Source organism: Anguilla anguilla, chromosome 18 (genome assembly GCF_013347855.1).
Source record: "Anguilla anguilla isolate fAngAng1 chromosome 18, fAngAng1.pri, whole genome shotgun sequence".
In the NCBI taxonomy this organism is placed as follows: domain Eukaryota; kingdom Metazoa; phylum Chordata; class Actinopteri; order Anguilliformes; family Anguillidae; genus Anguilla; species Anguilla anguilla.
The window spans coordinates 25194902-25210975 of NC_049218.1; the positions used below are offsets into that span (position 1 = coordinate 25194902).

Here is a 16074-nt window from a genome sequence, read left to right on the forward strand (position 1 = left end):
TAGACCCACTGCAGCCAGTACAGAACAGCTTTAATGGACAACACACACAGCTATACCCACTGCGGCCAGTACAGAACAGCTTTAATGGACAACACACACAGCTAGACACACTGCGGCCAGTACAGAACAGCTTTAATGGACAACATACACAGCTAGACCCACTGCAGCCAGTACAGAACAGCTTTAATGGACAACATACACAGCTAGACCCACTGCGGCCAGTACAGAACAGCTTTAATGGACAACATACACAGCTAGACCCACTGCAGCCAGTACAGAACAGCTTTAATGGACAACACACACAGCTATACCCACTGCGGCCAGTACAGAACAGCTTTAATGGACAACACACACAGCTAGACACACTGCGGCCAGTACAGAACAGCTTTAATGGACAACACACACAGCTATACCCACTGCAGCCAGTACAGAACAGCTTTAATGGACAACACACACAGCTAGACCCACTGCGGCCAGTACAGAACAGCTTTAATGGACAACACACACAGCTAGACCCACTGCGGCCAGTACAGAACAGCTTTAATGGACAACACACACAGCTAGATCCACTGCAGCCAGTACAGAACAGCTTTAATGGACAACACACACAGCTAGATCCACTGCGGCCAGTACAGAACAGCTTTAATGGACAACACACCCAGCTAGATCCACTGCAGCCAGTACAGAACAGCTTTAATGGATAACACACACAGCTAGACACACTGCAGCCAGTACAGAACAGCTTTAATGGACAACACACACAGCTAGACCCACTGCAGCCAGTACAGAACAGCTTTAATGGACAACACACCCAGCTAGACACACTGCAGCCAGTACAGAACAGCTTTAATGGACAACACACCCAGCTAGACCCACTGCAGCCAGTACAGAACAGCTTTAATGGACAACACACACAGCTAGACCCACTGCAGCCAGTACAGAACAGCTTTAATGGACAACACACACAGCTAGACCCACTGCAGCCAGTACAGAACAGCTTTAATGGACAACACACACAGCTAGACCCACTGCAGCCAGTACAGAGCAGCTTTAATGGACAACACACACAGCTAGACCCACTGCAGCCAGTACAGAACAGCTTTAATGGACAACACACACAGCTAGACCCACTGCAGCCAGTACAGAACAGCTTTAATGGACAACGCACACAGCTAGACCCACTGCAGCCAGTACAGAACAGCTTTAATGGACAACACACACAGCTAGACCCACTGCAGCCAGTACAGAACAGCTTTAATGGACAACGCACACAGCTAGACCCACTGCAGCCAGTACAGAACAGCTTTAATGGACAACACACACAGCTTTAGCGCTTTAGCGCTCCGTGCAGGACGCACTGTGAGGTCACAGCGCTAGGATACATTAATCACAGTCGGGGTGCGCTGTGCACTACGTGGCCATTGCAGGATGCATTGTGGGATACATATGTGCCCAATGTTAGGGGTGTAGTGGAGGACCAAACACACCTCCTGCTGAGGGACATTTCTCCCAGGAGAGACTATCTGCATCAGGCCCAGGATGAGGTAGGTGAACCCCAGCCGCTGCAGAACTCCAGGGACTCGAGCCCAAGACCAGGAAACTGCAATAAACATATAAATACATAAATACATACATAAAAGTGACATGAATGTGCAGATATTATCCATAAGGACATGGGGGGGGGGGGGGTTTGTATTTCCCCATAAAAATTCACTGGTTTAAATTCACAGTCATGTGATTCTGTATATGGAGGGCCATAAATGTAATGTCATCAACCAGCTGTTTTGATTTTATCGCCGTGTAATTTAATAAAGCAATCCTTATGATTGTTATATCGATCTAGAAAGCGCCGTGATGACCAAAAGATAAAAAAGGAAATTAAAAATAAGCTCTCTGGTTGCAAAGAAATAATAATAACTTTGGGAGGGAGGAGCAAGAAAGAAGTCGTGTCAGTCTGGATCAGGAATGCGTCTGTCAGTGGAGGATTCATTACCGGGTCCACGTTATCTCCAAGAAATAAGGAAGCGGGGGCAATTCAGGGAAACAGGAAGTGCCTTCCTGGGAGATTGATGGTAATCTGCACATTAGTTAATTGAAAACCTCTTCAAGGAACAGATTCCTGTGAATCGACACATACCCCGTCATTGATCCCAGCAAATCAAATAGAAAGGGGGAAATGCCTTTTTCCTCTTAAGTACTGGACGGTGGGGTGAGAACGTCTAACGAAGAAGAGCGTCGAGCGGACGATCACTCCTCGGACAGGAAGCTGGCTTTCCCCCCCGCCTGACACTCGCGGCAGTTTCCCCCACACCTTTGCCTTATGGGCCATTAATCAGGAAGTGATCGATATACGATGTGAATAAGCTGATGAAAACATCATTTTATTCACTATTAGATCTTTACGAATAAAGACAGGCAATATAAAAGGTTATATAAAATATAGTGTTATTAATAATTTATTAAAAGGTGTTTATTATTATTATTATTATTAGTAGTAGTAGTAGTAGTAGTGGCAGTAGCAGCAGCAGTAGTAGCAGTAGTAGTAGTAGCAGCAGCAGTAGTAGCAGTAGAAGCAGCAATAGCAGTAGTAATAGCAGTGGCAGTAGCAGTAGTAGTAGTAGTACAGTAGTAGTAGTAGCAGCAGTAGTACTAGTAGTAAAAATAGTAGTAGTAGTAGCAGTAGCAGTAGTAGTAGTTGTAGTAGTAGTAGGAGCAGTAGTAGTAGCAGAAGTAGTAGCAGTATCAGTAGCAATAGCAGTAGTAATAGCAGTGGCAGTAGCAGTAATAGTAGTACAGTAGTAGTAGTAGCAGTAGTAGTAGCAGCAGTAGTACTAGTAGTAAAAATAGTAGTAGTAGTAGTAGTAGTAGCAGTAGCAGTAGTAGTAGTAGTAGTAGTAGCAGTAGCAGTAGCAGTAGCAGTAGTAGTAGTGATGATGAATAAAGTAGTTGAGCTTTATAAATGAATTTTATGTATTGCAAGGCATCCACATTACATTGACGGAATGCAATGTGAAATATGGAACAATCCTTGATTTCATACAAAATGTCCCCGTCTGCCTCAGACATAAGAGAAAGGCCGGTGTCTATTTTATTACACCGTTAGCACTGCAGACGTGCCGCGCATTATGGTAAAACAGCATCCTCCTCGCATTATCGCAGCGTCCATTATACCCCGGGCCATGTGCTGCGTAACACTATCCGCTGTTATTGCCCATTAACCGAGATTGTTTCTGATGAATCCAGCCGCCTTTAAAAGTCCCCTGATATGATGTTTGGTCCTGAAAGTATCATAATATTTTTGTTAACCCGATTACGACGGCATCATCCCGGTTCCATTATGAAAAAGCAAGCTGATGGACGCGGGGTGCTTCTGTGCCCCCCTTAGGTCGGACACTGATAGCTGTACCTTCCCCCCCCCCTCCCCCCGGTATGCCCTATCTGCGTCTGGGACGGCCTCACCCCTGTCTGTGTTCCTGAAGACATCGGCCTCCTCAGAGGGTAGCAGACTTAATTAATGGACCCGGCCGTCGTTCCAAACTCCGCTGAATGAACCATTCAAATTAGGTTTGACCCAGCGCTCTTTCAGAGGAAGCATGACAGAGAGCCAGCGCAAAAATCATTTCGCAGAGAAAAAGAAATGCAATATAAGTATAATGCGAATGTTGTGATGTCGCCGATATAAGGACACTGGAAGAGAAATTAGGCTTTTTTTGGCCTCTGTGTTTGAGGGTGGCAGAAGCTGAACCAACTGAGATGATAAACGCGTTTCACTTACGGAAATACTACAAATATGCTGAATTATTTGAAAATTTTACCTGGATACTTTTCACTACAGCATATTTATAAATAATCATAAATTGTATTATCTGAATTCAGCAGTAACAAGCAGTAGCCTGTATATTGTGGAGCATCACGATTGCGTGGCAATACCTTGCATTTCAAAATGTTTTCAGTACTTTTCACTTCTGTGAGAGTTGATCTGGGGTAGCACCATACAGTTACAGTAAATAAAACAAGCTGTCCTAATATGCACTTTGCATGAGAGAGCAACAACAAAAAAAGCCTCACTTATTAATGAAGAACAATTTCCTCTCTGTCCAACCTCCCCTAATAGGAAGCAGAGATAAACGAACAGCAGCGCAAGTCGATCGGAGAACCCAAGATAAAGCGCAGTCACCAGATTCAGATTATTCAGATCTGATAATGCTGCAGCGTAAATATTCAGAATCATCAGAATTCTGCACGAGCAGCCGAACTTGGGCTCTTTCATCCTGGCTGGAGCCACTTCCACATTATTTTGATGAGTTGGATTGATGTCATTCAGCTTAATGTACTCTCTTCTGTCTGTACGTGTTTTACATTTTTTATGTAAGATGACCATAATGAGCAACCTGGGTTTAATAGCTACCGTATTTAGGGGAAACAGAATAAGAAAATTCCACTCGTTTAATGATACTGTTTTTGTAGGAACAGGAAATGTTTATATAACATACTATTAAAGATAATAAAGAGATGTAAATTAAAAATTTGCTGTACATGCTGCATATACAGTATTATTATTATAACTAAGCTGTGTACTTATATATAATGTATAATATTATTGTAGATAATTATAATGCCGTCATCAAACTCGAAAAGCTGACAATGCACATCAAATGTAGATGTATATATAGCTAATAAAGGTAAATAAAAATTTAAAAAGCTAACCACATTTCACTAGTTTAAAATAGGATCTGCTTTGCTTGTAGCTTGTAATGTTCAGTGTCTGAAAGTGTTGAAGTGTGTAAAAGCACATTGCCAAATGGGCCAGGTAATTGTAAAACTAAAATATCAGTCTGTTTGTCTCCACCAAAATGAGCACTTGTCTCCCTCTTACTCTTAAGATTACGGGAAACAGGTCTATCAGACCCAGAGTAACCTAAGGTAACAATTATTATTAACAAGGGAATCACTGTACCATTTTACCTTGGTGGTACATTAGTGTTGTTTTTGAAAAGAATTTAGTGTGCATTTGTAACAATGCGTAGTCATTATAAAGTATTAAGTAAAATCCATATTAAATATTTTTAGCCCGACAGCATTATATCCGTCCTACATGTGAGGGGGCGTAGTTACGGGAAGGGAGGACGCACGTAAGCCATCTCTGGGGCTGTAGTTGATGAAGCAGAACCCGATGAGGATGAGGACGGCGCTCCTCCAGGTCAGCTTCCGCAGCAGCTGCAGGGAAGTGGATCCCTTCCTCCTGAGCGAGCTGAAGGCCAGCACCACCGAGGTCCCCAATATGAACACAAACCTGGGGACACACAACATAACAGCCTTCTGGGGTCCCCAATATGAACACAAACCTGGGGATGCACAGTGCATCATATTACCCTTCTGGGGTCCCCAATATGAACACAAACCTGGAGACACACAGTGCATCATATTACCCTTCTGGGGTCCCCAATATGAACACAAACCTGGGGACACACAACATAACAGCCTTCTGGGGTCCCCATTATGAACACAAACCTGGGGACACACAGTGCATCATATTACCCTTCTGGGGTCCCCATAATGAACACAAACCTGGGGACACACAACATAACAGCCTTCTGGGGTCCCCATTATGAACACAAACCTGGGGACACACAGTGCATCATATTACCCTTCTGGGGTCCCCAATATGAACACAAACCTGGGGGGACACAGTGCATCATATTACCCTTCTGGGATCCCCAATATGAACACAAACCTGGGGACACACAGTGCATCATATTACCCTTCTGGGGTCCCCAATATGAACACAAACCTGGGGACACACAGTGCATCATATTACCCTTCTGGGGTCCCCATTATGAACACAAACCTGGGGACACACAGTGCATCATATTACCCTTCTGGGGTCCCCAATATGAACACAAACCTGGGGACCCACAGTGCATCATATTACCCTTCTGGGGTCCCCAATATGAACACAAACCTGGGGACACACAGTGCATCATATTACCCTTCTGGGGTCCCCAATATGAACACAAACCTGGGGACACAAAGTGCATCATATTACCCTTCTGGGGTCCCCAATATGAACACAAACCTGGGGACACACAGTGCACCATATTACCCTTCTGGGGTCCCCATTATGAACACAAACCTGGGGACACACAGTGCATCATATTACCCTTCTGGGGTCCCCAATATGAACACAAACCTGGGGACACACAGTGCATCATATTACCCTTCTGGGGTCCCGAATATGAACACAAACCTGGGGACACACAGTGCATCATATTAGCCTTCTGGGGTCCCCATTATGAACACAAACCTGGAGGCACACAACATAACAGTCTTCTGGGGTCCCCATTATGAACACAAACCTGGGGACACACAGTGCATCATATTACCCTTCTGGGGTCCCCATTATGAACACAAACCTGGGGATGCACAGCACAACATATTAGCTTACTGGAGTCCCCACAAGAATACATTCTGAAGTGTACAGAATCATCTGCTCAAGTTGAAGCAAATTCCTCCAAACTCATTGGATGGCGCTTAATCCTACTGCAAGACATTGATCCCAGTCATACTTACAGTATAAGGCAACAAGTTTTTCAAAGCTAAAAACTGGAAAGTTCTTGACCGGGCAAGTCATTCACCTGATCGGCATATAATGAACATGCATGAACATGCATTTTGTATACTGAAGAGAAAACTTAACACAACTAGCCCCTGAAACAAGCAGGTGCTGAAGATGGCTGCGGTACTGGCCTGGCTGAGCATCACCAGAGAAGATACTCATCACCTGGTGATGTCTATGGGTTACAGACTTTAAGCAGTCATTCCATGCAAAGGATATGTGACATGGTACTAAACACGACTACTTTCATTTACATGACAGTAATATGTCCCAAACATTATGGCGCCCAGAAATTGAAATGCTATGTAAAAAGTGCTGTCATTTCTACACGATAAACAAAATAAAAGTGTTCAAAAATCCCCTTAAATAAAAGATGAGAGTACAGTGCCAAATCAAGAGTACAGTGCCAAATCAAGAAAAGCATATCTTTCTCTCAAACAAAATATGGAGCTCACTATATAGTCATATTCCTGCTTCAGAAATGCAGAGGTCCTGATACGACACTGTGTTCTGGGAAGATAGTTAATTAAGATCAAAGGTCTTAAATCACAGGAACAGCACATCCTATGGGTCCAGTGAGTCTGGAATATAATCACCGGCTGGCCCATTCAGGAACACCACTTTAATCTGTACTTTATTGTCTGCAAGGTCCACTCTGCAACCTTAATGAGCTGAGCTTCCTCCAAGATGAAACAATCTTCTGTGTGATCTGCAGTGAGTTCAAAGTTCACCGCAACAGCAGAGTCACTGACATTATGGAAAGAACAGATTAACCAATCACAGTAAAGGTGCCTACCAGGCCCTAACTGCCCCCACCAGCCCCTAACTGCCCCTACAGCCCCTAACCGACCCCACCAGCCTCTATCTGCCCGTACTAGCTCCTACCTGCCCTCACCAACCCTTAACTGCCACTACCAACCAATAACTGATGCATCACTGGCCACCCCTCTCAACATATCAGGGGAACATCTGCAGTGATGTATAGTATATAATCTATGAATATTTAGCAGAAAATATTATTAACTCACCATGGCATGACAAAATCAGCAACCGTTAGACCTGAAAGACCAAAAATACAGCAATGAAGCTGATAAAAAGTCACATATTTATTGAACTGGATTAAAATGGAAATTAAGCACTATTACGATATTCGAGCTAAAGCACCTTCCTCTGGTTCAGTGGCTTTGCGCTTGACTGAGGCAGTGAAACCCTTGTCATTCCGCATAAGTGGGCAGACGGACCCCCCAGGAGGAAGGGCTGCAGTCTGCAGGATCTCCCCAGCCTTGCAACACATTGGAAAATCTTTACTTCACTTTCTGTCTTAACTTTCTTCAAATGTTAATTTTTGAAATGTGAGTATAATGAGAATAGGCTATATATTTATTGTTGTTTACTGTTGGGCTATGGAACACAGATGTGAGATATCTCATTTTACTTGGAATTGAACAGCAAGTAAGCTATCTTTATAGGGTATTGTTGAATGTATATTCAAGTTTTAGTGGTTTTTAGCTGCCAATGTTTTTCTGTAATTCTGGGCATCTTTGCCCTGTAGTTGCGCACATATTCCATTTAAACATTGATGACTGTGCCCATATCATATCCCTATAGATCAAAGCTCACTAGCAGAAAACTGGGTCATTACAAAGCGATAATGTAAAATAATGAATGTTGAATGGAATGTTTCTTCTTTCAGTGTGTGTTTTATTATGAAAGCATGTTCATATGAGATTTCGATTTTTTTTTTTTTTTTTTTGGACGGTGAATGATTTATAAAGCGCCGTGTAAGAGACAGCGTAGGCCATGCGGTAATATCAATATCCATCAGCTTTCCTCCCTGATCAATACAGCTGTGCTGATATGATGAAGAGGCTATTATAAAGCTTAAATTGAGTTCATCTTTAAATACTCTTGGAGATGCACTTTGTAATAGTCTCTATTAAAATTTAAAATGGCACCCTTCCTCATTTCTCCTTTTCTGGCAATCATTAATAAATATTGATCCTCTGCAGAGATCCCCGATAAGACTGGGAAATAGAGTGCCATTGGTCCTCCTTATTTAAAGCGGATGCATCCTGCACAGACAGGAAGTGGGACAACATGAGCAAGAATCTAAAGTTTGATGACACTGAATAGGGCTGGAATGGTGTGAAGTGGCAGTCTGTGTGTTGACATGTGCAGTCGTTCATTTATAAGTTAACCGAAATCCCTTTCACATTTCAAATTCAAGGCTGCTCCTGTTATCGCTAGCTTCACGAGCAGCACATCCAGATTCTATGACACTGTATGAAACACGCTACTGAGTGTGTAGCTAAATATTTAGAGTTCTGCAGATTACGGATAATAGCCTAGCCTTGTTGCAGGTCAGCGAGTGCAGTCAGTCTCTTCTGTAACAGCGATGTGAACTCCGTATTATCAGTGACATCGATATCAATGTGCGTTAATGGGCTGGATTTTGATGGGCAGCTAAATGCGTAGTAAATTCCGACAGCAAAATGTGCTTTTCCCCAGCGCAATAAAGCTACACAACTTTTTATCCGTAGGGAAAGGTCTTCAATATTTATTTCAGTCCTCTAAAATGCAATGTAAAAAATTGCCTTAAACAGGAGTCAAACTGCTAGTTAGCCTAAGTGTGCTGCCCTGAGGCCAGAGAACATGTGGAAATTTCTCACAACAAAACGACAATGATGCTTCCTAAGCAAAGTATTTACGGATTACAGCACCTACAGCATTGCAATTAAAACGTATTTACAGTTTACAGATCTACGGCATTGTATTTACAGATTGCAGATCTACAGCATTGTATTTACAGTTTACAGATCTACAGCATTGTATTTACAGATTACAGATCTACGGCATTGTATTTACAGATTGCAGATCTACAGAATTGTGATTCACATTCAGCCGTGATTCGCTGCACATGTACTCCGGGCCAGTTAATGGCCCAGGCCTCACCATTCCATGGGGCGTGCTGAAAGAACCAGTACTGTCCTCCTCCATAGTTGACAAACACCATGACAATCAGCGAAAGCCTGTGGAATAAGAACACAGACTGCATGAATGTGATCTGTTTGCACTGTACAGGGCATCTCACGTGGCATAGCATGCTTTACACATTATTCCTTTATTCAGCTGAATGCTTACTGCAGCACTTTGGCTTAAGCACACCGCTCAAGGACACAACTTCACTGTTCCCCCTCGCAGGATTCAAACCCGCAACTCCTACGGTCAGTAGTCCGGCTCCAGCGCCACCACAGCAAAGCGCTGCGCGTTAATATTTTATGCTGCACTATAGCTTCGTTCACCGCCGCCCACCTACGCAGAAATCTCCAGAAATGAGAGCGGACCGCATTGAATCCATCGCATCACACAGAACCCGTTCAGTGCAGAGCTGTGGACTCTGTGCTCCGTGCCGCTGATTGCAGTATTGCGTTCTCCCAGGTGCATCAGGCCTGGCTTCGACATCATACATTGTTAAAGTTGATGTATCAATGAGAAATCTGTAATGTAATTTTGATGTAATTTTTTTCAAAATTGCTGTTCTGTTGAAGATTTAACGTGGCAATGTTTACCCCGTTGTGTACCATCATCATAGCATGACTCTATGTGAAGTTAATGTACATTTAAAACTTAACATAAATACATTGCATGCATACTTGCAGTGCAGTACTTAAGTGTTTGTAGAGTGACACTATTTTTTTGTTGTTTTTGCTGTGTACTCCGGCACATTGGATTTGAAATGACATGAATGAATATGACGGCTTTTAAGTGACGCAGAGAAGATCACCAGCTTTAATTTGTGGGTATTTACATTCATATAGGGTGAGCCGTGTAGAAATTGCAGCAGAGCACTCCTTGCATAAAAATGCAATTCCGGTCAGTATCGGGGAAAACCAATCTGAAACGAAATTGTTCCTTGACTTCTTAGCTGATGAGGCTAATCGCCTGGTAAGTAGCCATAAAAATAAAAGGAATAGCTAAAGGACGTTGTGAGCGGCAGTGTAGACTGAAGCAATGGGGCTGCGGTGGCTGCCCTGTTTAATGCGGTGCTTTGGCTGCGCTGTCTGTCAGCCGTGGCACAGCTGGACACTGTGGTCATTTGCACTCGAGTTCCAATCCCATTTTCTCATTCATTCCTGAAATGCAATTAAATCCATATTACAGCCCATTACTACGGCCCCCCAGTCCACCGTTCTCCTGTTTATTCTTGTTGATATACTGCTAGCTTTGTGCTCTGAACCTCCACTCCCACCCCATAATCGCCATTACCCGGCCACTTTATTTCAGTTTGATTCTGTGTGTGTGCGTCTGTGTGTGTGTGTGTGTGTAGTATGTAGAGTGTGTGTGTGTGTGTGTGTGTGTGTGTGTAGTGTGTAGAGTGTCTGTGTGTGTGTATGCGTGTGTGTGTTAGTGTGTATGTGTGTGTGGGAGGGGGGTTCAGGTCCAGTCAGAGTTCAAAACCATGTCACCACTTCCTGACTCCCTAGTTGTGAAAGGTAATTCTGAAAGAGTTGTAGAATGTGACTCAACTACATGGAATGTGAGCTTATAGTAACATGATTTTGAGGTATTTTTAAACAACCCAGCCCCCCCCCCCCATTTTACTTTTTCACCAATTGTGCCTCTGAAGGTACTGCCACACCACCCACACCTGTACACCAGAGCACTCCAGTTTAAAAGTGTGCACTCGTTACTCTCCACAGTCCACACAGTACTACAGGAGAACTAGCACTGTTCACATGCAGGGTTTGTCTCTCATTGGTCACAAGCGATTGGCTGTGGGGACTTCCGTACTGCCAGGAGAAACTAACGCAGCAGTTACCCACAGAACCCTGAACCGAGGAAACTGTAATTCTGTTAAAGGATCGTACACGCTAATGCCTGTTAATGACCCGCCAAAGAACCACCATCAATGTTCAGGGATTGTTTATACTGTCTGATCTGTATAGAAGCAGAGAAGAAGTCACTTAATGCTGCTCTTCAGCTGATATTGGGGCAGATGAAGAAATGCTTGTCCAGCACCGAGCCTGTACAAAAAAAGCCTATATATGGGTGCGTGGAGGCATGTGTGCACAGACAGAGACACGCTTTGAAGGTGACGGCTGCCCTCTGTGCATGTCGGCCATATTCAAATGGACTACGTAATCCTTTAATGTCCGTGAGGCTCAGACGTTAGAAAAAGATCTGGGAATGATTATGCAACACTTCCAAAGTGCTCCATTACTCCACAGGATCAATACAAAGGCTTCAGAGAGTGAGTGAGGGTAAGCCTTACTGCTTACAGGGATATTTAACCTAGGAGACTGTCACAAGAAAAAAAAAAGAAAGAAAAAAGAAAAGAGAATAAAGTAAACAGAGCCATGCAATAATGTTCTCCCGCTGTTGGCGAATGTCGTTGCGTTTATTCGCTTTATCAGGTATTCTAAAACAGTAGGTATAAGGCACAGCACATTTTATTCATTTACACATATTCCCTCAAATAGTTTGGGTTAGCAGCTATGCCCTGTGTTGTACATACACCCTTCTGATTCCAACTTAAATACCCATAGTACTATTGCTGGAGTAAACCTTCGTTTGAAATGTTTATAATAACATTGGCTTTGCACACGCAGCACAAAGTACAATTTTCACAGATGTTATGACAGTGTGAAAACCAGGATACAGCATTACCCGAGTAGAAAGCGTTGGTGAACTGCGGTTAGGATCTTACTCTAATACAGCAACACCAAAAAGAGGGTTCAAGTGTTTAAAACGGCAAAAAAATCTTAACATTGGCCCTTAATAACCCAATGAATCCGCAACAAAACAGGTCAGTTTTCAGTCTTTAGCTATTAACACAAACACGTTACATTTATAAATCTAGTGGGGGGCTGGGGTGGGGGTGTGGGTGTGGGTCGGGGGGGGTCATATATTTTGTCACATAGGAAATGATAACGCAGCTCTGGCCAATGCAATAACAGCCCTTTGAATCACTCAGGAAATGAGAGGCTGTCCTTTGAACGCGCTTAGGCCAAACTGCTGAGTAAGGGAGCTGGGGCATAATTTATCACGCGAGCGCAAGTTAGTGCTAGCACAGGGGGGAGGTGATGCACTTCCGCACGGAACAAACAACCGTTGCGGGGAAAAACCTGAAATCCTGTGAAAGATGGCTTCCAACACGTCCGCGTTACGCTGAACACATCCACCGCGGGAATGTCAAAGACAACTGCATCCACCGCGGGAATGCCTGTATGGATGTCTGCTGGCTAACGGTGGCGTCCGTCGCTGGTCTGAAAAAAAACGTTATCTCCGCCGTGTTATGGCTGGAATTTCTAGAACGCGGAATAGAATAATAGGACAGGGGATTTATGAACCAAAATAAAAAATGAAAGGTCTCCAGAAGTGTTTCTGGGATAAAGGCCGTATCTGTTCCCAGTTTTCCTGTTTTCTCCACCAAATTCAATTAAGCCAGACCATTACAGCTCCTCTTAGCCCTAACCTGCTGATACAAGATTTTAATCGCGCGCTATCATTTCAAAAGAGCTATTACACGAAAAACCACGTACACACACGCATGCACACACACACACACACACTCACACACACACACTCACACACATACACACACACTCATCCAGACCTCTCCAAATGCACCCATTAGTCTCCATAGCAACAAAGACAAAGGTTAAGTCATTTTCCAGATGAGGCCCTTTGCAAATTATTGCAATATACCAACTTATTGCCAATCTTTTTAATTAAAACCTTTCAGTGTCTGTCTCAGTTCATCTCTGGGAGCACTATCCTGTGCAGACTAAATTACAGATATTTAAACCCTTCCTTGGCCTTGTGAAAGGTCTGGATTAACCTATCTTTCCTAAGAGACAGAAATAGAGGTATTGCAGAACAATTAGGGCAACATTAAAATTTGAATGAATATTCCATGATCGCCCTTTGAAAGGTGCATCAATAATGCGTCCATTTTGAGGTTGAGAAATTAAATCTACTGTGCTGTCAAAAACATGAACTCTGTAAAAAATTTAAAAAAAAGAAAACCCTTGTGGGGAATGTGCTGTGAAAACATGTTGAGATTCAACCCCTTGGCTTAAACATAAACCCACAGCAAAAACTATTTCCAGGTGATTTAGGACATAATGTATATTCCGTGGGATAATTCAACACAACTGAACTGTCTTTCATACAGGAAGTTATATTGTACAACAAAGGTATTTGCGTAATACAACACAGCAAGCCTGGAGACCTGAGAGATTCATTATTAAAGGGAAAATAATAAAAAATTTAATATTATGAAAGACACACCATTTTTTCACACGATCAAAACAGCATGTTGGCCATATTGTTGCAATCTGGTTTGGATAACTATGTACAATTATTCAATAAAAGTTTTTATTTTATTTTTTGAAGTTACGGAGAAGATACATTATTTTAATTGTGTTTACTGCTTGGTTTAGTGCCGTGAGTTATTGTGAATGCCAGGCCGAAAGTAGAAAAGCGTAAAAAAATTAATTCATAAGTAATAAGTCATACTTAAGATGATTTATTAAATGGAAGCGGTTGATTAAATAATGCTCTAATTAATATAGCAGGTTATGTGGAAGTTTATGAGCAAAGATGACATATGGTTATTTATAATACATTTTTCACATTGATTTTTATATCAAATGACTGGAAGGGGAAGCTTGGCTCTTGTTGCTTATTTCTCCAGAACAGACTCTGCTGAGCAGGCCATTCCTACCCATCTAATGTTTCATTTGTTTGATCAGTTTTTTTTTTCACGTTTTAATTTTATTATATTAAACTGCTTACAATAAATTCAATTCAGAATGACTTGCATAACCTCCATTTTTACATACATTTGTTTTTTTTGTTTTTTTTTACATAAATTAACATTTTACTTTAAAATTGCAGCGGTTAAAAAAACCAAAGACCCCATTTTTGAAACCAGCGAACTTACACCAGTCCTGGCAGGTGAAATTATAGATATACGAGAGAGCTGGACGCAGACATCCAGATGCTCCGTGATTAAAAACAAAATCCTTTTTAAAAAATTAAAATGCAAACAAACTCTTGCGTGATATATGCGGTGTCAGAAAGAAGCTTTCAGTTTCACTGGGAGGAAAATTACTGCTGTCAACTCAAACTCACTCACACGGAAGCCAGACAACTTATGGGCCGGTTTTCAGATGAACTTTTGCTTGTTTACGATATTTTAATAAATAAAAGCGACAGGCTGGGACAGTGTTAGACTTGTGATGTCGTACCCGCGATGCGAGCACTGCCAGGTGCAACATTGCTCATGGACACTAATTGAGGCGGGTGGAGTCATATTACCTGTTTATGTTTCTGTTTATGTCCTACCTTCAGAAAGGTCATAACCCCCCCCCCCCTCAATCCAACCCAGAGTGATATCACCAAGACGTCACACCAAGGCCTATTTATAATCAAACAGTGTAATGTTAAACTAGCAAACTACAGTTTGAGTGGTAATAAAACCACTACTGCTAAACGTATGTCTTTACACTGCTTTATCGATCCCGCAAAGAAAGAAAGAAAGAAAGAAAGAAAGAAAGAAAATATCTAAAGGGAGTCAGGGAAGCCATCTGAAGACGTGTTGGAAGATGGGCAGGGTTTCTGCTGTCCTTACTGTTGTGGGAAGCTCATTCCACCATTTGAGGGTCTTGACCTGGAAGTGCATACACACAGGGGGAGAGGCCAGGCACCCAGAGGCAGCAGAATGAAGACAGAGCAGAGCTGTCTCTTTAGCTACCTGATAGGCTAGCATCAGGGTTTTCAATTTGACGTGAGCTGACACATTTATGGTTTAATGGCCACTGGAAAGTCAATGGGAAATTAGCATGATGGCTGAGACTGGGCAAAGTTCATTGTTTAACCAAACTGTAAATCGGTGAACTGGTGTCAGACAATGACACATATTTTAGTTGCATTATTCAGGGGTAAAGAAAAACCGTGCGAAGTTAAGCTTCAGTTTGACTTTGAGATTTGGGACACAACATAAAGTTATGTTTGCCTTCTCATAGTGATCCACTGGTTTATATAGTTCACCTTTCGGTACAGTACATTTAAAATGTATCACTCCTTTCACTGTCCGACTCTCAGTACACTGAAGGGCACGGTACCAGCCGCAGCTGCGTTTAAAAGGAATTGGTTTTAAGTCATGATCTTAAAAACCTTTGGGGGGCCCCTTCTCCCAAATTCTCTTCTGGGGGGTGTTTTAATGGCCTCCCTACTGCCCCTCAGGGACTTAATGGTGTTTCACTGAGGGGGGGGGGGGGGGGGGGGGGGGGCGGGGTGCTTTATAACTACCCGCACCTGCTCCAGTGGTGCTACTTAGTCAATGACTCTGAGATAATAATTCATTTGAGACAAACAGTTTAATTAATTAATAATGGACGTTCAGGTCATCTATCATCGTTTACTACAATTAGGGAAACACGTGAAAGGAC

The 16074-nt window shown here is 42.7% G+C and overlaps 1 protein-coding gene across 3 annotated transcripts in view; it reads right to left on the bottom strand.

Moving 5' to 3' along the window:
* The window catches only part of si:dkey-192p21.6 (uncharacterized protein LOC565246 homolog), a 51017-nt gene that overhangs the window by 21808 nt on the left and 13135 nt on the right, over nucleotides 1-16074 (bottom strand). For all 3 annotated transcript variants that reach the window (XM_035400199.1, XM_035400200.1, XM_035400201.1), the window contains exons 7-10: nucleotides 9569-9645; nucleotides 7645-7675; nucleotides 5133-5293; nucleotides 1488-1600 (exon numbers count right to left, since the gene is read on the bottom strand). In XM_035400199.1, coding sequence (XP_035256090.1) covers nucleotides 1488-1600; nucleotides 5133-5293; nucleotides 7645-7675; nucleotides 9569-9645 — 382 coding nt within the window. The remainder of the gene's footprint in view (nucleotides 1-1487; nucleotides 1601-5132; nucleotides 5294-7644; nucleotides 7676-9568; nucleotides 9646-16074) is intronic.